General features: G+C 38.1%; 11 protein-coding genes across 11 annotated transcripts; 5 read left to right on the top strand and 6 right to left on the bottom strand.

Annotated features, from left to right (window-relative positions):
• Nucleotides 1–140: 140 nt before the first annotated feature.
• Nucleotides 141–2,555, top strand: BRETT_003292 (uncharacterized protein; the record flags this gene model as incomplete). Its single annotated transcript, XM_041281803.1, has 1 exon — nucleotides 141–2,555. The coding sequence occupies one exon, from the start codon at nucleotides 141–143 to the stop codon at nucleotides 2,553–2,555; it is 2,415 nt and encodes an 804-aa protein (XP_041139594.1).
• An 80-nt stretch (nucleotides 2,556–2,635) lies between these two features.
• On the bottom strand, nucleotides 2,636–4,318 carry BRETT_003291 (uncharacterized protein; the record flags this gene model as incomplete). The annotated part of the gene is made up of 1 exon (XM_041281802.1): nucleotides 2,636–4,318. One exon carries the CDS (start codon nucleotides 4,316–4,318, stop codon nucleotides 2,636–2,638), a length of 1,683 nt encoding a protein of 560 aa, XP_041139593.1.
• A 435-nt stretch (nucleotides 4,319–4,753) lies between these two features.
• ADE2 (phosphoribosylaminoimidazole carboxylase ade2) lies at nucleotides 4,754–6,451 on the bottom strand (the record flags this gene model as incomplete). Its single annotated transcript, XM_041281801.1, has 1 exon — nucleotides 4,754–6,451. The coding sequence occupies one exon, from the start codon at nucleotides 6,449–6,451 to the stop codon at nucleotides 4,754–4,756; it is 1,698 nt and encodes a 565-aa protein (XP_041139592.1).
• Nucleotides 6,452–6,878: 427 nt separating this feature from the next.
• Nucleotides 6,879–8,075, top strand: BRETT_003289 (uncharacterized protein; the record flags this gene model as incomplete). Its single annotated transcript, XM_041281800.1, has 1 exon — nucleotides 6,879–8,075. One exon carries the CDS (start codon nucleotides 6,879–6,881, stop codon nucleotides 8,073–8,075), a length of 1,197 nt encoding a protein of 398 aa, XP_041139591.1.
• A 512-nt stretch (nucleotides 8,076–8,587) lies between these two features.
• On the bottom strand, nucleotides 8,588–9,616 carry ELO2 (Fatty acyl-CoA elongase/Polyunsaturated fatty acid specific elongation enzyme; the record flags this gene model as incomplete). The annotated part of the gene is made up of 1 exon (XM_041281799.1): nucleotides 8,588–9,616. The coding sequence occupies one exon, from the start codon at nucleotides 9,614–9,616 to the stop codon at nucleotides 8,588–8,590; it is 1,029 nt and encodes a 342-aa protein (XP_041139590.1).
• Nucleotides 9,617–10,682: 1,066 nt separating this feature from the next.
• Nucleotides 10,683–11,702, bottom strand: BRETT_003287 (uncharacterized protein; the record flags this gene model as incomplete). Its single annotated transcript, XM_041281798.1, has 1 exon — nucleotides 10,683–11,702. One exon carries the CDS (start codon nucleotides 11,700–11,702, stop codon nucleotides 10,683–10,685), a length of 1,020 nt encoding a protein of 339 aa, XP_041139589.1.
• Nucleotides 11,703–13,334: 1,632 nt separating this feature from the next.
• BRETT_003286 (uncharacterized protein) lies at nucleotides 13,335–15,296 on the bottom strand (the record flags this gene model as incomplete). The annotated part of the gene is made up of 1 exon (XM_041281797.1): nucleotides 13,335–15,296. The coding sequence occupies one exon, from the start codon at nucleotides 15,294–15,296 to the stop codon at nucleotides 13,335–13,337; it is 1,962 nt and encodes a 653-aa protein (XP_041139588.1).
• Nucleotides 15,297–16,372: 1,076 nt separating this feature from the next.
• On the top strand, nucleotides 16,373–17,251 carry BRETT_003285 (uncharacterized protein; the record flags this gene model as incomplete). Its single annotated transcript, XM_041281796.1, has 1 exon — nucleotides 16,373–17,251. One exon carries the CDS (start codon nucleotides 16,373–16,375, stop codon nucleotides 17,249–17,251), a length of 879 nt encoding a protein of 292 aa, XP_041139587.1.
• Nucleotides 17,252–17,873: 622 nt separating this feature from the next.
• BRETT_003284 (uncharacterized protein) lies at nucleotides 17,874–20,066 on the top strand (the record flags this gene model as incomplete). The annotated part of the gene is made up of 1 exon (XM_041281795.1): nucleotides 17,874–20,066. One exon carries the CDS (start codon nucleotides 17,874–17,876, stop codon nucleotides 20,064–20,066), a length of 2,193 nt encoding a protein of 730 aa, XP_041139586.1.
• Nucleotides 20,067–20,142: 76 nt separating this feature from the next.
• BRETT_003283 (uncharacterized protein) lies at nucleotides 20,143–21,372 on the bottom strand (the record flags this gene model as incomplete). Its single annotated transcript, XM_041281794.1, has 1 exon — nucleotides 20,143–21,372. One exon carries the CDS (start codon nucleotides 21,370–21,372, stop codon nucleotides 20,143–20,145), a length of 1,230 nt encoding a protein of 409 aa, XP_041139585.1.
• Nucleotides 21,373–21,734: 362 nt separating this feature from the next.
• Nucleotides 21,735–22,571, top strand: BRETT_003282 (uncharacterized protein; the record flags this gene model as incomplete). The annotated part of the gene is made up of 1 exon (XM_041281793.1): nucleotides 21,735–22,571. The coding sequence occupies one exon, from the start codon at nucleotides 21,735–21,737 to the stop codon at nucleotides 22,569–22,571; it is 837 nt and encodes a 278-aa protein (XP_041139584.1).
• Between the last annotated feature and the right edge of the window lie 9 nt (nucleotides 22,572–22,580).

Genomic DNA, 22,580 nt, shown 5'->3' with positions numbered 1-22,580 from the left:
AAAAGATCCAAAAAATTATTTTTGAGGTAAACAAATAAATAAACGCCAAATGGAATGGGCACATAGATGAAATAAAACATTAAGTTTCACTTCAACGTTGCTTTGATTAAAGTTGTCGGTTACAAGAAGAAAAGTTAATAATGGACGAAATTTCTGATTATTCGTTTGCAAGCATTTCTGGACTGAAGAATGTGGAGCCAAAAGAGACTTCGTCTTTGACAAAGCGATATATAAACTTTCCACCAATATATAGTAAGCACGGTCGATATCCGAAACCAAAAAGGTATCCAATTGAACAATTTAGTACTTTAAGAGATCAAGAATCTGCAATAATTTGTGATTTACTTTACGTCTTGGCGGGGTTTGAAGGTTACTATATCAGGTATGCCACAAACTTCGATCCCCAGGACATTGAACATCAGCTTGAGGGTCCTGAATTTCTAATCAACAAAAGAATAGATACCAGTTTGAAAGACATTACTAAACGGATTGTCAAAGCCGGAAAGTTTTATTATGCATTAAGTTCATTTGTCCAGGTGTATAACACCCTGGCACATGGGCGTATTATGCAGGCATTCTGCTTTCTCATATCTCATCAGTTAAAAGAATACGAGAATTTTTTAGTGCGAATTGAAAGAGAATACAAGACGGAACCGAAATTTTCATTAATGACATTAGAGCACAAATTGAATAGCTCTTTGGATAAAGGTGAAATCACGCCATTCATCAAGATGCAATTGCTATATAGCATTACTATTAAAATAAACAGTGAAAACAAGAAGAGATCTAATAATTCAAAGTTTGAAAGCATGCATTTTTTGAATATTATGAAATCATTGAAAGATGATCATTACACAGGAACCTTAGATGGAGTGGCATCTGATTCTGGTAACAGCAGATTTGTTAAAGGTGGTGTTATATTATGTCTGCTTCAGCAGAATATCGATGAATGCAAAGGAAACAGTAAATTTTATCAATATTTAAGATATGTCTTTGGTTATGTTTCAAAAGACTACGTTGAAATGCTTAATAATTGGCTACAATTTGGGATTATTGATGACCCGTATAATGAATTTCTTATAAGGGAAGCTACAGAAAGTGACAAGAAAAATTTCGATGCAATGCAATGGGCAGATAAGTTCACAATTAAACGAGAAGGCCTACTTCGACAATTCGAGGAGACTGAATGTCAGAAGAAAATAATATTGACGGGAAAATATTTAAGCGTGTTTAGAGAATGCGTTGGAATAGAGTGTTTGAAAAGGGATAACAACGAGCAGAAACTAAAAAATTTACAGGACCCGGACGTTCAAATTCACATAGATGATGCATACAATAGGGCTAATGATTATATAATACAACTTTTTTTTGGAAGTTATTACTTGGGGGACTGGATAAATTCCTTGAACAACAATTTTCTCTTATTGAATGGTGCTAGCTTTGACAGTTTCTTAGATTTATCACACAATTCTTTGAGACGATCATTTGACAGAGCTTCTCTTACATCAATAGATCATGCTTATAGGGAGAGCTATAAAATTTCGGATAGTTATAAGCCAAATGGATGTGGGCCGCAATTGAAAGTTGAAAACACTGTCAGAAAACTTATGGTTCCCATAATATCCGACGAATCCTTTTTAAATGAACTTTCTACCATTCTAAAAACGGAATCGACAGATGCAAATAAAGTATTTTCCATGGAAACCATAGACTCTCTCAGACAGCTGTTACGCTCAGTCTTAGAAAGAAACAATACTAATCTTAAAAGTCATCTTATTTCTCCAAAGACAAAGATTGATTACTATGCTATTCATAGATTTACTATAGACATTGGTATGCCCTTTCCTTTAAATCTGATTTTAACAAGTTCACAAATATTTGAATACCAACTTATCTTCAGGGAGCAGGCTCTTATGAGATTTGTTGATAAATCTTTGTCCATCGCCTGGAAGGATTTATGTCACAACAAATTATTTAGGCAAAAGCAGAACGATAGGTCCATTCCGAAATGGATCCAAAAATTCCGTATGTTGGGTATGGACATGACTGACTTTATGAGAATTTTACAATTTTACCTAAATTTTACGGTTATTGACGTCAACTGGAGGAAAGCTGAGCATACATTCATCGATGCTGCTAACAACAATAACGTGAGTCTTGAAACTGTTTATTTTGAACTTAAAACATTTTTAAGTACGGTCCTAAACAATTCAATGCTTACGAAATTGAAACTTGTCAAAGTTCTTCTGGCAATATTTGATGTGGTTTTACGCTTTTCGAGTTTGACTGCTTTATTTAAGCAGAGTATTAAATCGATGGCGGGTCATGACAATTCATTTGAAACAGAAAACTCGGATGATATGGAGGAGAGCCAGGCAACATTTGGGAATATCATAAAAATGCTTGATAACTATTCGGCAACTTTCCGGGCGAAGTTAACGGAATTTGAAATCCTTTTGAATTATTACGGTGAACTTGATACAGACCCCTTTCTCCAACTTTATAACAGCCTTTCCGTGAGTTTTCAGCACTTGCAAAAAAAGGTGAAACTGTAAGAGAATTCAGTTGTATTATATATATATACACGTAACTGTTATATTATATAGCCATGTAATACTATTTTCGCATAATATTATTAGTATTTGCCCGAACATTCTGCCATTAACTTTATCACTATGTCCATATTACCGGTTGTTTTCGGTGAACAAGGAACGCATTTCATTTCATTGGACAAACAATACTTTGATAGTGCCTCAAATTTTGGTTCTGTCCCATCGAGGTCGGCTTTGGTTGCTACCACTAACTTATTTTTGTTTGCAAGCATTTCAGGTCCCAATTCATCCTCTAAAATCCGGAGGTCTGAAATGGGATCTTTAACGGAAAGTGAAACAACAAAAACTATTCCACCCGAGCGTTCTATATGCCTCAAGAAATTGAGGCCCATTCCTCTATCATTTTTTGCACCTTTGACTATACCAGGAATATCCGCAACAGTAAACATTGGGCGATCAATTCCAACAGAAATAGTACCGATTGTAGGCTCTAATGTCGTAAATTCCCAACAACCAATACGAGGTTTGGCCCGTGAGATTGCTCTTAGTAGTGTGGACTTTCCAGCATTAGGTAGGCCCACAAGACCCAAATCTGCCAATAATTTCAACTCGAAAATGAAACTTTCTTCTAAACCTGCCCTTCCCATTTTCGAAAATCTTGGATTTCGAACATTTGGAGTCAAGAAATGCATATTACCCAATCCGCCTCTTCCACCTTTCATTATAAGCAGGGGTTCCGAGGTTGGCTCTGCTAGATCAATGCCGTATATAGGAAAGCGATCTGATCGGAGTTCATCGTAGTCCGATTGCCGATCAAAGGTTTTGACACTTTCCCTAAGTTCTTTGAAGTATCCTCTTTCCATATGATACTGCTCATTTTTGTCCTTAAATATCCATCCTTGACCAGGACGATAGGAATCTCTAAAAAGCTGGATGTATTTGGGAATTTTTTCTCCCGTGTTTTCGGAAATAGCCTTAATATGGAAAACTTTATCAACATGTTCCTTCTTCTGTAATGCCCTAATTTCCACTGGATTTGGACACCATCGTATTGTAGTCCCAACAGGAACAGTGATAATAACATTACTACCCTTTTTTCCATCAAGCTGGCCACTGCTTCCACTGGTACCATCCTTAGCAATATATTTCGCTCTAACGCCTTGTAAAGAACTCAATCCTTCTACGGCCATCACATAAATATCGCCACCATTACCACCATCACCACCATCGGGAGGTCCAACTGGGATACCACTATCAGTGGCAAAAGAAACAATACCCGCACCACCATTACCAGACCGCAACTTAACAACCTTGAGGTCCGAGAAAGCCTGAGACCGGTCTGATTTTGGCCTTTGTTTAGCTGGCTTCACGGAAAATGGAGAGGAGGAAACATCATATGAAGCTGCTGGAATGGATATTATATGATATGGGTTGGGTGCTTCCTTGGAGAATGAAGGCTGACGAACAATATTATAGGAGGCCTTGGTTTTCTTAGATTTAACCGTTATGAAGTCTGGGTTCGATTCAGGTGCATCCAGCCCCGTCTTACTTTCTATCGTGTATGTTCTTCTTTCGGTGTCTTCATTGACTACTCGAAAAATCTTCCTTTTCTGTGTAGATAACTCACGAAGCCACTCTGTATTTTCGTTAAGTGTGGGTGCATTATCAGGGATCTTAGAAATAACGCTCTTCAGCTCCTTAGTAGACTGGAGTAAAGCTCTGTACACGGAGAACGTTCGCCTAAACTGAATTCTTAAAAGTGACATGCTAACCTCAGAAATGGCCAGAAAACTGCACGAAATGCTGTGCTTCTTGAGACAGCTAAAAAAACGATAGCTGTAAAGACGAATAGAGAAGGATATATGTGAGATCTGAAAAAAAAAAAAAAAATTAGCGGGGAAAGGACTTGGAAAGACCAAACGATTATATTAGTGTGGTCAAGCATGAACAATCTCAATATGATATATACATATGAATACACATGACTTCCAACTTTAGAACACAGAAGGGAGCACGCTTTCAAAAAAAAAAAGTATTATAAAAGTGATCTCAGAAGGAGCCAGCAATGGCCCTGTCGATGTAAAGTATTTCTTGTGGGGTGCTATTAAAACCCATAAACATTACTAGTGAATTAGCGTATACATTAATCCAACATAATCATCAAACAGAAACTATAACACTAAAATAAAACTAGTATAAATTCATTTCTTCTGGGCAAGATATTCTTCGAAACCGATGGTCTCAAGCTTCTTAGCCTTCACTAACACGCCATCTTCCATGTCACTCTGGTATTGCTCCATTGCGGTAGTGTAACTGGAATCATACACACCCAAAATTCTGACAGCCAACAAAGCTGCATTGGTACTATTGTTTATGGCGACTGTAGCAACTGGAACACCTCTTGGCATCTGAACAATGGAATGAAGAGAATCAACACCATCAAGAATATGACCCTTCACAGGGACACCTATAACAGGCAAGGGCGTCATAGCAGCAACCATACCTGGGAGATGGGCAGCACCTCCAGCTCCTGCAATAATACATTTGAGACCCCTTTTAGTGGCGTTTATTGCATAGCTTGACATTCTATGTGGTGTTCTGTGGGCAGATATAACCGTAACCTCAAATGGAACACCAAAACTCTGCAAGACACGGCAAGCATCGGCCATCACAGGTAGATCGGAGTCAGAGCCCATAATAACACCAACCAATGGCTTCTTGGTTGCCTGAACTCCGAGAGCTTCGGGTGTCTTCTCACTTTCACCTCTGATATATGCAAGACGACGTTCACAATCATCCATCGACTCAGAAACAATATTGATGTGCCCCATCTTCCTTCCTGGTCTTGTTGATTTACCATAAAGATAAACAGATGCATTTGGAATGCTTAGAGCCCTCTTACATAGTTCAATCTCACCGTTGGGTTTATCAGCTCCAAGAATGTTGAGCATGATAGCATGTGTATCCGGTGTAGACAGACAAGTAAATCCTTTTGGCATTGGTAGTCCCGTTATGGCGCGAATATGTGCTTCAAACTGGGAAGTAACACAAGCATCGATAGTGTAATGACCAGAGTTGTGAGGACGAGGAGCAATTTCATTAAGAAGTAACTTATTTCCCGGTAAAAGGAACATTTCAACACCAAAAATACCTGCACCAGTAAATGATGCAACAGCTTTTCTTGCTAGCACCTGTGCTTCTTCCTGAACAGTATCGTTGACTCTTGCCGGAGCATACACTATGTGACAAATATTATTCTGCTGTACGGTTTCAACAGTAGGGTATGAATACACCTTGTTGTCTAAAGATCTGACAACCATGACAGCTAACTCCTTTATGAATGGGGCCCACTTCTCGGCATACAAAGGTCTATCATTAAGAAACTCGAGTGCTTCTTTGACATGCGATTTATCCTTAACAACAAAATTTCCCCTTCCATCATAAGCTTCTGTTTTAGACTTTAACATAAATGGATATCCAAGCTTTTCACCAACGCTAAGTAGTGCTGGCTCTGTTGATTCAACACTGACAGATTCAGCAACTGGAATATTGTACTTCAACAAATGCTCTTTTTGGGCAAACTTGTCCTTTATAATCTCAAGGGTTTCAGGTGATGGATGCACTTCAACACCTGTCTCCTTTTGTACCTGCTTCAAGGCATCAGTATTGACATGCTCGATTTCAACAGTCAGGACATCGCATTTCTTTGCAAGCTTTTTAATGTCATCTAGATTCGTAAAAGAACCATCAATGTGCTCAGAAATTGCATTAATCTGTTTGGCTGGTGCCAATTCTCCCTTTTCCAAAACGACGGTATTGATGTTCAACCTGTTTGCGGCTTCAACCAGCATACGGCCAAGTTGTCCGCCACCAAGAATTCCCACGACTTTTGAATCCATTTGTTGTTTATGAAATAATTTAACTGCTGATGTAATGAAATATATCCCTTAATTTATACCATTCAGCATGAAAGATGTGCCAGTAAAAAGATACGGTTATAATTCGTTCCCAGCAGAAAAAAAAGAGACTTTTCAGAAAAATTGAAAGTATATATGTTCCTTTGAAAAATCGTCCTTTTATGTACCAAGTATTCGTAATCTAGGGATTTGTTGCAGAACAATTGTATAGTCTCACACCTAACAATGTCCTCTCACAAAAATTAATTAGTGATAACAATTAGGTTTGAAGAGTGGTAAAAAATCTGACTCTGCGCTGAAAAAAAAAAAAAAAAAATTGAAAACTTTCTGGCTAGAGGAATACCATACTCACATCCTAGCTTCTACAATAAAATCAAACACGACTGAAGTAACAAAAATCACTGCTAGGATGTCTGAAATGAACGGGGAGAAGATGAAGTTAACAGCACTTTCTATGAAACCATCAAAACTTGCACTGGTAGCACCAGATGTGGCACTTGAAAAGTATATTCAGATAGGCTTAAGGCCGTCTCTTCGGAAATTCGATGAATTCAGACCTGTTGAAGTTTCATTTGCAGGACTAAGTACTTACGAGAAAAAGAAGAAAAGCAACAAGCACAGCAAAATTATAGGATCATCAGTGGTAAAATGTGGACCGACTGTTGTTGTTTGTTCTGTCAGTGCTGGAATAGTCGAGGACTCTCAAGAACTAACAAATGATTACAGACTTAAGCTTGACAAGGGTATAATAGATGCCGAGAGGGATGAGAATGGAAGTATTCAGGCAAATGGACCAGAAAATGCTTCGATCTATACTGTGGTCGAAGTTTCAAAAGGACGAAATGGCCCTCCATTACCAGAGGAAATGAGTGTGTCACAGTCGTTATACGACACTATATTGCATAGCGGATTGATCAAAAAAAGTAGTCTAAAGATCAGACTAGGACTTAAATCAAAGGATAAAGATGGAAGGCCGCAAATTATAAGGGGCGAGGAAAACGACGAGTTGATAAAGGAATTTGCTCCATCAAAAACTTTCAGCTATGTTCTTTATTCTAAAATCCAGGTGTATTCACCAACCGGATCGCTATTTGATTTATGCCTTATTTCGTTACTCAAGGCTCTTAAAGAAACAAAGCTACCCGAGGTATACATGACTGAGAAGACTGCTGGCACTCAAATTTCCACAAATGCGAGAAGCAGAGACAGTATTAACAATGGTGCTTTTAGCTCAAACTTGGAACAGTACAATTTACTATGCGATCCAAAAAATTCTCACCACTTGGAAGTACAAACGAAAAACTTATTTTGGCCGTCAACATTTGGAGTAGTATTCAATGGAGTAAATGGTGAAAACAAGGATGCTGAAGGGGATTTGGAGATGTCGCAGAATAAATCCCTGTCATCGGCTTTGTTAGCTGATCCTGAAGGAACTGCTGAGGAAGAAGCAACAAGGAAGATCAAGGTACTACTAGACGGACAGGGAAATATATTTGGCATAGAGGTAATAGGAGGAATAACAGAATCGACAGTTACAAAGGCAGATATTAAAAGGGCTATTAAAATTTCCCAGATACGGGCAAAGGTTGAGTTGAAACATTTATAGTAATAGTGTTGAACAAATTTCACCCTTTTTCAACATTAATACGAGTACCGCAGTTACAAAGTTGATGATATGTATAATTTAAACGAGAGATAGATGGGTAAGAAAATAAAACAGAGATGAGTGGTAGAAGAAATTAAAAAAAAGAAAACGGAAATGGTAAAATAGGGAAAATAAAGCGTCTATATGAAAGATTATAAGGTGATTATTAGTCCCAACTCTGCTGGCATTTATAAAAGTAACAAAAAACAAAATCCGTTCTAATAGCCCCATTACTATTAGGCCTTTTTTAATGTAGGGTATCATTAATAAGTGAAGTATCTTCATTAGAAATGAAAGGATGCCACTGCTAGTAACCGCGGCATGATAAGAAACCATATGCATGCAATCCTCTATTATCATGACAATGGCAACATATGCGATAACAAAAGGAGGAGAAGGGGACACAAAACAAGGAATAGTATGTTCCAAGTGGCAGCGCGTTTGCTCATATTAAAAAAGTTGAAATTCTCTCTTCATAATTCAGACTTCTCGCCCCTGTGAAGTCTCCTCTTTGTTGGGAGTGGCGAACCAGTGTTAGAATCATAATTATCCTGGACTGTCTGCTTGTCCAAAAGAACATACTCGTTAACCTTAGCGGCAACACCACCTCTAACTCTTCTGACAACCTTCGATTTCTTGGTAGACTTCTTGTAGATATCAATATAGAACGCAATGAAAAGCACTAGGTAAGAAGAGATAATGGCACAGCCACTGATAGTAGCCAATGGACTTCCAGCACATCTCTTGCAGACGTATTCTGGCGCAATGGCATGTCCAACCTTAATGGCAGTTGCATAGTAAATGAAGATCAAGTCAAGGATGAACTGTAGGATCTGGAAACGGGTAACCCACTCTTTCCACCAGACATGAATACCACGAGCAGAAAGGAAGTAGTACCAATACATTAGAACATGAACATCCAAGTTCAAAGTGATAGGAACCCAGGAGATTGAAGTGGTACCAATCAACTGTGTGTAACACAAAAGAGCTGTGGCTCCGTGATGGTACGTATGCAAAAATGTCAGTTTCTTTTGCTTCAGAACCAAGTAGTAAGTATCCAAAAACTCATAAAACTTGACCAAGTAGTTCAAATAATACAATGTAGTCATTTCTTTGGTCCAAGCTTGGCCATCACAGATGGAGAAGTATAAGCCGTGATGTGCGATCATGGGGATCAACTGCTCATACATCAGGGCAACTAAGAGAAACGAAACCGTGGTTAAAAACATATTATGGATTTGAAATTGAAATCTCAAGGAAAGTGGCTTAGCACCGACTTTCTTGAGCAAAAACCGACCACCAAAAACAAGAATATAGTACATGGCTATGGCGATTGCAACATGAGGGAGATCGGACAGAAAAGTTTCATTCTCGACAAACTCAAACTGGGAAGGAATGAATCTTCCCCCGCTGACAGAGGTAACAACCTTATCGAAGACCCCAAAGAGGTAAAAACCAAATGGTCGGTCAATAGTTGGAAGAGGAATAATTGAATTTTCCATGATGTGGTGGATATCTATTTCTATTTCCAAAAAAAGAACGTAATGTGATCAAACGAATGACACTTCAACTGATGAACCGACCAGGAAAACCTAAACCTCTTATATTAGTAAGTGTTAACAGAATACTATTTCTGTATGGACACAAGAAAGTATATATAAATCCAGAGGAACAAAATAGTGGAAGAAGAGGAGAAAAATGTAAAACACGCTTGAACTGAGTAACTACCGGGATAAATCAAATTCGTGCGGGATAATAAAATTTGGAGGTTCTACAAACCGCGTAGCAGAACACTTCAAGTAAATAAAAAAAAGTGCAGAATAATGCCTAAAGTTTAAATTGGAATACTTCGGAAAAGATATGTGCAAAAATATGCACTAAAAAGGTTTTCCCAAAAATTTTTCATTATTTGGCATGGAGGTAAAAATAAAAAAGATAACTGTTGTTATTACTTTACATAAATATTTCCCCTATTTGCTTTGATGCAAGACATATGAAGTAATTGTTTAGTGACTTCTGCATTTGCCTACCTTTGGGAAGACATTTTTGTTTGATTTGAGAACCCTTACATAACGTCATCGCTCTGCGAAGTAAGAACAAGACCGAGCCTATTGGGGAAATCTGGAAAAAGAAGCACAAAAAAAAAAAAAAAACATTCTTGATATCTAGATATACCCACCCTAGTAAACAACTAGCATGAAATTTCTCGCGGTTTAAAAATAAGGTGGGACTACGGCAAAATCAAAGTACCAAAATCCAATATATTTTCCCTGCCTTTTAGACAGCCTCAAGCTTATGTGTACCCAAACTCTATTCCTTGTTTTTCAGCATTCACATGTTCGTACCTTTTTAATGTTAATAATATAGGCTCTTCTTTGTTAATAATGCATTTAGGGGTATGATCTAATTATAAAACAATGCTAAATTATAACAACTTATCTCCCCATATCCAGATTTGATCTGTTACGGATTTAGGAAATACTATTTCCTTATTCTACGATGTTGTAAGATATGGTCAAATTATGTGTGCAATAGCACTCGTTTAATACAATTTAAGCTATTTAACGTTTAGAAATTTTTGTGGGCGACACCATTTTCTTCATCGGTGGTAATAAGACCTTCCTTTTCCATGATTCTATACTGCAACATCTTAAGAAGATGGTAAACGGTTTCCAATCTAGGTGCAGGGACACCGTATTTCTTGGCTTCCCTTAAGGGATTTCCAACAATTGTTTCAATCTCCATCATCCTTCCCAATTCGGCATCAACACACATCGAAGGTTTATAGAAGAGACCATTAGATAAATTTAACATATGGTCTTCGATTTCTGGTGGAATTATGTAACCGTCAGCCTTGGCAATCGCATAGATTTCATCAATGATTGGCCTACAGAGACCCTCCTTGAAGCCGCAAATTGTGGCTCTAGTAACATCCAGCTGGGCTAGAGCTGTAGTTGTGTTAATTGACGCATTATAGACCAACTTCTTCCATCTAGAAAACCTAACATTCTCATCCAAAGTCACAGTGTTCATACCGTCTATGTGATATAACTTTATGAACTCCGCAAGCTGCTTCTGTGCTACAGCATTGTCCTTAAGAGTTGGATTCTCAAAGATACCCAATTGGATACTATCCTTGTTTTTTTGGTTCACAACCCTATCGATGTTGGTACAATTGATCAAGGAGACACCGGAAAAAATGGCATGACCAGGGAACTCCCTGATGAGAGGCTTCTCAATATCAATACCATTTTCGAACAAAATAAGAGCCGACTGAGGACACCTTTTAACGACAGGGCGGACAATGTCATTGACAGGCTCTGGTCCATCAGGCAAATTCTTCACCGACACAATGATATAATCATATTGATGAGTAGTTTCAGCTACTGACTCTAGAATATACTTAGGCTTCCAATGTTCGAAGCTACCAAATTGAGCAGATTTGAATGTGTATCCATCTTTGCGTACAAGATCCGCACCAAATTTCACAACCAAACACACATCACACTTTCCATACTCTTGCAATGTATAAGCGGCGACTAATCCGAGAGCACCTGCTCCAACAATTAGAACTGAAGGGCGAGACATGTTTATTTTAACAGATTTATTCGTTAGTTGGAAATTGCCAAACCTTTCTCAACTGAATATTGAAATTGAATCTGTGGAGTGAAACGAAAACCGGGGCGGTAATCGTTTTACGGAGCCCCATTTGATCTCAATTATTTGACTTATTATCGAACTATATTTATACTTTGCCGATACTTCAGCAGTTACACAGCAGTTTTTTTTTTTTTTTGGGGGGTTGGGGGGGGGGGGGGGGGGGCTTGAAAGAATAGGGAGTGCATCAGTTGACAATAGCTATCTAAACAATGCGTAGGGAGACACGGGTTTGCAGAACATTGCGCGGGCTACTTTAGAAACATTATTTTCCCCAATAGAGGTCACAATTCACAATCAACACAAAAACCACAGAGAAGCAAACGCACAAAGAACATTTAGAATATTATTACGAAAAATGAAAAAGCTGCATGACAATGAAATTGGTCGCCAAAAATTTGTTAACGTATTTTTTCCCCCTTACTATTGGTAACAGAGCAATTCACTATTTGGGATAACTACGTGGCTTTGGATGCAGTAACTCAATAGCATCCTGAAGCTTTGTGCTCACATTATAATCTCGAGAGATAATGGCTGTTGGAGACATTCAAACCAGCATACATATGAATATATAGTAATAGTCAAAAAACGTTGCATTCTTTTCCCACTATTTGTTGTTTCTAATTTATCCCTCTTGATATTGAGACCAACCCAAACTTGTTTTAGCAGGATTCCCGCCTTTAAAATTAACAAAAAGTGAATACTTGGAGAAGTGTAAGCATAATTCAAACTACTGTTTATGTCTACCCATATTTGCCGTTGGTTTTAGCTCTTTCGGACAGCCTCATCTCATTTCTGTTCAATATTCAAACTCAAATTTGCTCAACTTTCATTCAAGAAAAAAATGAAAAAAATACGATGCAGATCTATGATTTATTATACGCCAAAGAATAGAAGAGAAGAATCTTGCCCGTATTGCTTGAAGTCCGCCGAAGTACAATATTGCTGTATGCTGTTTTGGGATTGATTGTTATTTGTTAATGCAGTGGTACAATGCAATTATACAATACTATTTTTCCATATAAAAATTCCGAACAATGCTTTTTTTTTTAGTGAACACTGCAGTGTTTCTTCATTAACATTTCTGTTTTGGCTGTGCGTGGGTTCATAACGAACATTCATAAGTGCGGATTTGTCAACAAAAAGGTGGAAAAATGAGAAGATAATTTATTACTCAGTTCACGGTTTGATCACCATCCAGAGTTGTGCATCGAAAATTAATTATTAGAAAGATACTAAATGCAGTATGGCTAGGACTATTTTGGTCATAGAACTTAATCTGTTGGGAAATTGTGTGTGATGTGAATCTTGCAGTTCGGAGTTTCATTTTAGTATAGATCCGAATCCAAATTTCAATCATATTTCCTTCTTTATATTAAGATCTGTTAGCAAGCTTCAACGTCTGGGACAAATTTCATTTGAAAGTAACACAATTATCGTATCAAACGTTAGCGAACACTCAGTTGCTTGTGAGACAAAATCCATGTACTTTTACCGACATTATATTATTTTTGCTTATCGTAAATTGGGCAAATTTATTATCATCTATCTAATTCTATACAACTATTGTATCTCCGGTGTATTATGCATAATCCACCAGAGACTATCCCCAAACTCAGTTGTACCATTGAACGTTAGATCGGCAATTGGTAGACTATAATCTACCGGGGCCTCAGGAACAAGAACATTTGCATTTCCTGACGATAGCTCTTCTTTAGTGGCATCTATTTTGAGGTTGATACTAGAAAAAGAGGCAGTTAAATCCGAAGTCAATTCTATCAGAATTCTCACTCTTTTATATCTTAGCTCCATTAAGGAAAGTGGTGAGATCAAGCACCTTATAAATGGATTATTCTTTATAAGCTTGTCTTTCCTGGAATAACGTGTTAGTCTATTCGGATCATTACAGCACAACATTAATCTTAGCTGCTTCGTCATAATATCATCAACCCTTTTTGAATCTTTCAGTTCTAAGTCCATCAATATCAACCTAATTGAAGTCATAACCTTCAAGATGTTTCTATGGTGCCTTTGATAAGCTAAAAGAGGTCGGATTAAGATGACAACGGACTGTGCAAGTTGCTGAGTATTATATAACTGCTGCTTACTTAACGAAACTGGTGGTAAGCATTTTCTTTGCAGATTGTGCCTGTGCTGGGAACATAGCATTAGGTGGAAAAATATCGAGATCTCCTTAGCCTTTCGGTTGAATTGCTCAGTAGTTGCGGGCGGATGATATTTCGTGTCTTTGATCTCAGCTAAAGGCAAGAACAAAATTTTAAGCATTAAATGACGTAATTCTACGGTAATGCATTCACTTTCAACCTTAACTTGAAGGGCACCAAGCGTCGCAGCCTCCTTAACAAGCTGATAAAAAAGCTCTTCCTCAAATAGAAAGAACCGTGCTCGCTTAATATCACACAGAACCTTGGATTTTCCTGCCACGGATCCATTATCATAGTTTGTTTGCTCCGGAACTGAATCAATTGCACTTGCCTCCCCAACCAATGTGATATCTGTGTTGCCATTTTCAGCATTTTGTGTAGTTGAACTATGCTTGTACAACTTAATAAGAACCAACTTCTCAGAATCCGAATCATTATCATTTTGAATACCACGGACCTGGGATAAAGATCGCTGCTTTTCAAAATACATTTTCCCCGTGTCATTATCTTTTCGTAGTAAACCAATACCTTTGTCATAATACACTGATCCGGCATCACCAAAGCCGTACTTCACACCGATCTGTCTTGCTGAACGACCATCCGCAGGACTAATCGGAATTATCACCTCATCAGAATGAACAATTTTCAACATGCTGCTCCAGTAAATTTCCTCCTTCGATACTTCGTTCTGCAAACATTCTGAAGCCAGCCTTAGATCCCGTGCAGCTTGTGAAAGACTTTGAAGTTTCCAACCGCGGCCCACAGCTTTACCCTTTCTTTCATGTACAGCAACAACTTCAGCACTATCCCTTGCTTGCGGTTTGATGACTGCACTTGAAAGAGAACCGGTTTTAACTGATTGCTTTAATTTTGGTGACATGGACAAAGAGCCAGCAGCAGGACGTAGTGAGGAAATTAAAAGAGATACAAAATCCAAGGATAAGGAGGACTCATTTAATGCCGTATCAACATCTTTCACCGCTTCCTCTTTTTTCTCCAAAAACTCCTCCGTGGACATCAGCTTCCTTTTTATTTCACCCTTGTTTGGAGACATTTTAGAAGGATTAGCGTCATTTTCTAAACTTTTAACTTCTCCGCTACTATTTGAACCCTTACTCTTTTGACTTTCATTATTAACATTAAATTCCTTATTCCGTTTTTCTTCATTTTCGATCTTTTTTTCCAAAACAGATTCTTTCAAATTCACGAATGGTCCCTCCTGTGCAACAATTCTAGCAAGCAACTCATTAAGAGGAAGTGTGTTTCTAGAAGGTGAGGATAAGTCTGTAGACCTTCCTTCAAGAAGAGAACCGACAGAATTCTCGTCAAAAGCCGTATTTAATCTAAAATCTTTAGACATTGCTTACAACAACATATGCTGAGCACTTGAAAATTGTATCGATTTCAGTGGTTTGTGTGTATTCAACGTTTGTTAACTTTGGGCATAGGTAACCCTTCAGATCATATTTGTGAATGGATAGCATCTTTTTCATCATGATACTTCTAGTGTAAGGATGTAGAACACAAATGGACTGGACTTAAACAGGGAGCGAGGGGGTAAGAAAATAAATGATAGAACGGGACTCGGACTGCATTCCATGCAAAAGTCATAAAATGGGGACAGAGAGGATCAGAAATAAAACAAGAAAATGTGTATGAACCTCATTTCACCATTGGACGTAATATTCAAATTAATAAAAGCTTTTGTGGAAACTTTGGGAAAAGCCTGTTACATGCCTCATTACTCTAGACCAAAATTCCAAACTAAGAAATCTTTCCTCATTTCGATGCTCATATTCTCAAAAATTCATTTACTATAAAACGTTTCCAATTTGTGTGTCGAACCAGAAAAGTTATTAGATTGCTGCTCCTCTTTGGACTAGGGAAAGAAAGCAAAAAAAAGCATCGAAATGATCACATCACGTCATGGTATTTTTTTTGGAACGAATGGATAAATTCTGATTCATAGGAAACCCACGATCCCGCCCCCGAAAAGCCTAAATTACTAACTCACAGCTCGCGGCTGAACTTGCCCGAGCGAATCATCCCCACATTTATGGAGCAGTCCTTATGGATTGTTGCTTTTGAATGCCATATATCGCATTTTATTATTGTCATTATATTTTTTTTTTCGTACTGCTTTCTCACCCTGCCAAAATATCATTCTACCACTTTCTTTCGGGATTGTTTCTGTCTACAAAATTAACATATTCCCCTACTTTTGTGTTGAATGCAAATTTGATATAATTAATATCATCTTTAGATCTCTCTTAAAAAAAAGCATCGCCGATTTTCTCTTACCTGTGATCAACCCAACTGCGAATCTTCTAGCATTCGTTCAGTATATCATTTTAAATGATTTTAAGTCTATTTTGGAACGATCTAAACTAGTTAAGAATTCGCCATCATATAAAACAAATCTGTTAGATAAAAACAATGCCATCTTCTTCGAAGAGAATCCCAACAACTGTTATAAGTACGGCGCCTTCAAAAGAAAATGAGTCAAGAAGTCCTCTTCTTAATTATTTAAATGATAATCGTTCAAACGCTTCACTTTTGAACCCAATGAAGGCACCCCCAGCTTGTGAAACACCTTTAAACTGCTTTGATATTCCAAGTTCTGTGCGTTCCCATAGAAGATCAAGAAATTACGCCAACGAGATGCAGGCTCAAAAATTGGCCTCACAGGATGATCTCTCAAAGCAGGAGCAAAGAAAGGTGTCACAAAGAGACTCATTTGATTTAATGTCCTCACAAATTTATAAAAGAAAGTGTTCACTTACTACTGATATACCGCCCACTAAGCCTGGATATGGATATAGTGGGGATGAAAGTGCCATTGAACCATCATCCTCAGATAATATTTTAGGGCCGGAAATAAGGAATCCTGAAGCTTCATCGGATGAGGGACCATTATTAGAGAATTTGTCATCCATCAGACTATCAAAGCATGATGATACGGATACCGGAGATGAGTCCTCGGTTTCTGGATCTTACTGGAATAATATTGCTGGTCAGAAGGGAGGGAAGCGCAAGTCCCATCACTACGAATTAAAAGAGCATGCTAATCAGCTTAGAAACAGGATAAATGCTTTAAATCAAGAATATACGTTCGAATCACCTAAGAAAACGGAAAATATTGATAGTGAAATTGAAGGCTCTGCAGACGAGAATTCGGCTCCGGTAATAAAGGATAAAAGGGTGGAATCAACTCCAAGTCGCAGAAGGCCTTCATTCAATTTTAATGAATATCGCAGCAGCATGCTTCGGAAAAGTCTTAGCTCTGGAGATGCATTCAAAAACAAGAAGCAGTAATTGGTCTCATATTTTTGGTTCGATAATAGCGCTGCATATACCAGATGATTATACAGGGAAGTATGAACCTTTACCCAGCATTGTAGTATATTTCGTTTACAAATATATAAAAGGGTTTATATGGTTTATATATAAATTTGAGGTTTGCCATCACACTTTTCGGCTGTCTTCGTGTTGCTTTTGATTTGTAGGCAAATCCAAAATTTAGTCATTTTTAATAATACCTCCACTCCAGGTAGGGATTATTCGGCCAAATCAACACTATTTTATTATTTATTGGGGACGGGAGGCAGACCCCGTTTTTTCGGGATGTGGTCGGCAAGTCGTTCGTTAGTCCTATGTGGTCTTTTTTTTGTCACTTTTCTCCAAGTGATTCTTTTTTAACAATGCATGATGTAAGGATGTAAAATGGTTGGCCATAATTATACTGCATTATATTTTGCATTGTTCCGATTTGCCAAGCTCTAGCAAAGTCCTGATAAAAATAGGGACCCTCTCACATTCACAAAAGCTTAATCAAACTTAGGAATGCGTACATTGATATGTAAACCAAGCTGAAATTAATCTTTATTTGTCAGATTTTTTTGGTTACCGTTGATCGCTCCAAATAATATCACGTATAATGGCTTTAAAAGAAGATCGAAGTAATCAAAATCCTTCGAAGCTAGATTCAGATTTTACAAATGAAGAGGATCTCAAAACCTTTTCACAGGCACTAAAATGTGATACGGACGTTCCGTCACCCACTTCAGATGATTCAGAATTTGGGATAAGTCTTTCAAGGGTTCCTACAATTACTTCACAATCAGACTGGAAGCCTATTTATAATCGTACTCCAGGGAGACATAGGCATAACAGATTGACGCCCAACATCCAAGAGCGTACACGCGGAAAACGTTCATTTAATGATGAATCATCTTGGAGCTACAGTTTGCTACATTATCCACTTCTTTTTATAACCTTAACGTGGTTGACGATATTGTGCCTTATTTACGCATTAGTTCGTTTTTCAATACACATTTCGGAGACATTCATTATTATGAAGGATAGAAAGCGTTCCGCACTATTAAAACGCCTGGAAACGGCCGGAAGCTATGATGAATATGTACAAATTGCGAAACAGCTTGACGTTTATTTAGGATTTGATGATTGGTGCCACGAGGATAAATATAGATATTATGACTGGAAGACATTAAGAAGATTGGTTGGACGTCTGAGAATGTTGAGGAACAAGAAAATGTACAAGGAGCTTATGCTTGTTTTACAAGGCTGCGTGAAAACAAATTTCGCTGGCATAGAAAATCCCATAATGTACGCGCATTGCTATTTTGGTACCAAGGACTTGATTGAGGAATACATATCCGAGGTTGTGCAGTCCATAGATGCCATTATTAGAACTGATACATTATCAAACAATCACAAGCACATATTCTTCAAGATCATATCCAGAAACTATGGAAAGACGGCATTGGCACTATCAGGTGGTGCATCATTTTGCTATAATCACTTTGGTGTTATAAAAGCATTGCTTGAAAATGATCTCTTACCCCAGATTATCAGTGGGACATCTGGCGGAGGTGCGATTGCTGGGCTTGTTGGCACAAGAACAAACGAAGAGCTTCTAAAGTTATTGGTTCCAGGATTAGCCGACAAGATTGACCTACTAAGCAGTGAACCAATGTCCGTTTGGTTGAAGCGTTGGTGGAAAACAGGTGCCAAGTATGACGCAGTAAAATGGGCTCGGTCGGCTCAGTGGTGGACAATGGGATCCACAACATTTAAGGAGTCTCATGAAAGAACAGGAAAGATGTTGAACATCAGCACAGTTCCGCACGATATTCATTCACCCACAATTCTTTGTAACGAGATTACCTCACCAAATTGCTGTATATGGTCGTCCATACTTGCTTCTGCCGCCGTTCCGGGGATTTTGCAGCCAGTGGTGCTCATGCAGAAGTCTAAAGATGGCAATATTGTACCATTTTCATTTGGAAACAAGTGGAGGGATGGTTCGATGAGAACAGATATCCCATTGGAGGCATTAAACACGTACTATAACGTCACATTTTCGATTGTTTCTCAGGTCAATCCACACGTCATGTTATGGATATTTAAGAATCGCGGGGATGTCGGAAAGCCAATCATTAGGAAGAGGGGTAAGACTTTTCGTGGTGGATTCATTCCTTCTTATCTGGAAAATCTAATTAAATTGGAAATTATAAAGTGGTTGAAATTAATACACGAATTCCAACTTCTACCAAACCTGGCCGAAAGTGATTGGTCAAACATATTTCTTCAGCGTTTTGACGGCAGCGTGACATTGTTCCCCAAGATAGAAATATGGGATTACTTGTACATTTTGACCGATCCAACGAAGGAGAGATTGACAAAAATCATATCAAACGGCGAACATGTTGCGTATCCGAAACTTTTATTCACAAAAAATCGTCTCTTGATTGAGCGGGCAATTGCAAGAGGTAGAAATTTAACCAGAAGGAAGGATAGACCGGCATCACCGGAAAGGTTAGGGCATGACGAAGAAATGAAGTATCAACAAAAGATGGAAGAGGAAACACTCCAAGGAATACAAGATGATGATGGTGGTCAGGATGATAATGAGGATGATGCTAGTATTTATAGTAACGATGTTGACAGCTTTTATGGGGATGCAGTTCAAGATCAAGATTATGGGTATAAGAACGGATTCTTGGGTATACAAACATCACCATCCGTGATCGGTTCGGATGCTGAATCGGCCGACTTTGATATGGAAGAAAAGGACAGGGATAAGGAACAAAACAAGAAAAACATTTAATTTTAAGCGGAATGTACATAACTCAACGAAAGAAATTCTGGGACATTTATCTAATTCTATAATCTACAAAAGTACGCTAATCACGTGTATACTTTCCCCATTTATAGACCTTGAAAAGGAATTTATATTCCCCAAAGTCGTCATAACCTTCATTTTCTTCAACCGTGGTCTCAATCAAACCCATTGCTTCTAAAAGTATCCAAAAATTCTCCCTTGTCTTCTCAAACAAGCTTCTTAACGGAATTTCTATAATAACACGAGACTGCGGATCATCTCGCACTAAAAACTCTTTGAGTACATTGCATATCCAGGTTGGATGTTCGTCAGAATAAATAGGATCACTCAAAATGATAGTCGAAAACATGCAGTTCGGATTTTCAGATCTGAATCCGGAGAAGTTGGACCAATCCAAAACCTTGCAACTAGATAAGTCAGATTCCAGTCCATTAAGCACGAAGTTAGCCTTCAAATTTGGTACAATAGTAGGAAGATCTGTTGAAAGAACCTTTTTGAAACCCAATTTCCTGCAGATAATTCCAGTGAGACCAGTCCCAGAACCAAGTTCTAAGATCGGTTCTTTGAGCAATTCTTTTGCGTTATTGACAATTTTCTCCGCCATTATCAAGGATGATCCCCATGTTTTCATACCAATGTTATCTCCTGTCATCGCGGGTTCCTTTATTTTGATCTCTTCCTTTTCAAAACCAGGAACAATAATCGTACGAACAAATCCAGCTCGAGCAGTTCTACCAGAGTTCTCACCTATTAATTTTGCTGCCTGTTCCATAAGCTCATTTCTTTGTTTCTCATTATCCATATACGAAAGATCTGATGAAACGATATTGGTTAAATAGTTGATCATTGAATTCTTCGAAATGACTCTGGACCAGTAATATAACCCTGCAAATGTTTCCGATGATTTTCCTACTCCAAAATGATGGTTCTGAAGCCACGATAATGAGAATGAAAACTGATCCTTTTGTACATTCTTCTTGTTCAATATTTTTTGAACGGGTAGTATTTCACTCTCGATTACCCCAGGTCCAAAGTTTGTTTGTACATCAAGAGCTAGCAACTTAAAAATAGTAGTTAAAACTTCATACGGAGGTTTAGAGGATATCGTTGGAAGATCTAAAATATCAATAATGGGTGTTTTATCTTCTGAAGGGACGACTTTGCATTCGGTCAATTTGGTTGCAGATGCCTGATGAATTAGACGTATAGGACCATAGCTTTGTTTCGTTATTGACGTATCTCGTTGCTTGTCGGAGAAAGAATAATATTCCAGCGGATCAAACTCAGCCATAGATTTATAGTGACAAGAAACTTTTTCGGCAACCTACCGGTAAGAACATAAGCGTATCATCATATTACACTAATTGTATACTTGAATCAGCGACAAAAATCCGGACGAGAAACTCGAGGAAGTGACTATCCGTAATCGGATCTGTGAGCGATCTGAAAAATGACACGAAAAAAAAACTTTAGGTTCATCCTTTAAAAAAAACAAACGCGACAAATTGGCAAATCCTCTATGAACCTAAAATGCCTGCCAGTACGTTTGCTACCAATCTTTTGCCTAAAGGATCAATCTGACATGAGAGCTTGAAAAGAGTTTGGAGACATCAAACTTATTGAAGTAATTGTTCTATAGAAATAAATCACACAATGACATCATTCAAATTTCTATCATTTGGATTCACTACGAATGAGATCAGCTTTCTGGCAGAGCAGGAAACAATCACAATTCTACCCAGGTATACTATGAATGGAACACGATTGATTGGGGCAAAAATGCAAAATCTAAGAGCAATGCAAAGACAGGATGTGCCGATATGGCTTGCCTTGATATTAAAGTCACAGGATAAGTGCAATGTCGTAATTCCGGACTGGCTTACGGTGAATTATCTCAAACAGCGATATGATGAGGAGGTTAAAGAACCCAATAAATTCTCAGAGTTACCATGGCATTGGCTTCCAATATCAAAGATACTTTTGGATAAGTGCAGCGATGATTTTTTAGATCACCTGTATGAGATTCGATCGGTTCTACAGGATCTAAGAGAGGTGCGACAGCTCAAGGCAAGAAAAGGTATTAAGGAGTTAAATGACGTCTACTTGCAGTTGGATGGTCTCAGTCTGATGGAAATAAATGAAATTAGACCGTTCATTATAGAATCCATGAATAAATTACGCTTATTGTCCCAAAGTGTAAGGACAGATCAGCTTGCAGGAGTCGGCGAGGACGAAACACAACAGTCAGTACAAGGCAAGGGAAATGCCATAGATTCTGAAATATCATACGACGATTCACAAATAGATAGGACCACAAACGAAGACTCGAACAGTAAACCATCATCTTCAAGATTTGATAGAACTACCACTGCTGGTAACGAGAGTGGCATATACAGTAGTGCAAATACGACCAGAATCGGTGCAACCGATGATAGAATGGACGATACGGATGAGAGTGAAGACAGCGATATCGAATATAGAATACACTAAATAATGTCA

This window comes from Brettanomyces bruxellensis, chromosome 9, assembly GCF_011074885.1.
Source record: "Brettanomyces bruxellensis chromosome 9, complete sequence".
Classification (NCBI taxonomy): domain Eukaryota; kingdom Fungi; phylum Ascomycota; class Pichiomycetes; order Pichiales; family Pichiaceae; genus Brettanomyces; species Brettanomyces bruxellensis.
Note: the sequence above shows the minus strand (reverse complement) of the source record. Positions and strands in the feature narration are given on the sequence as shown.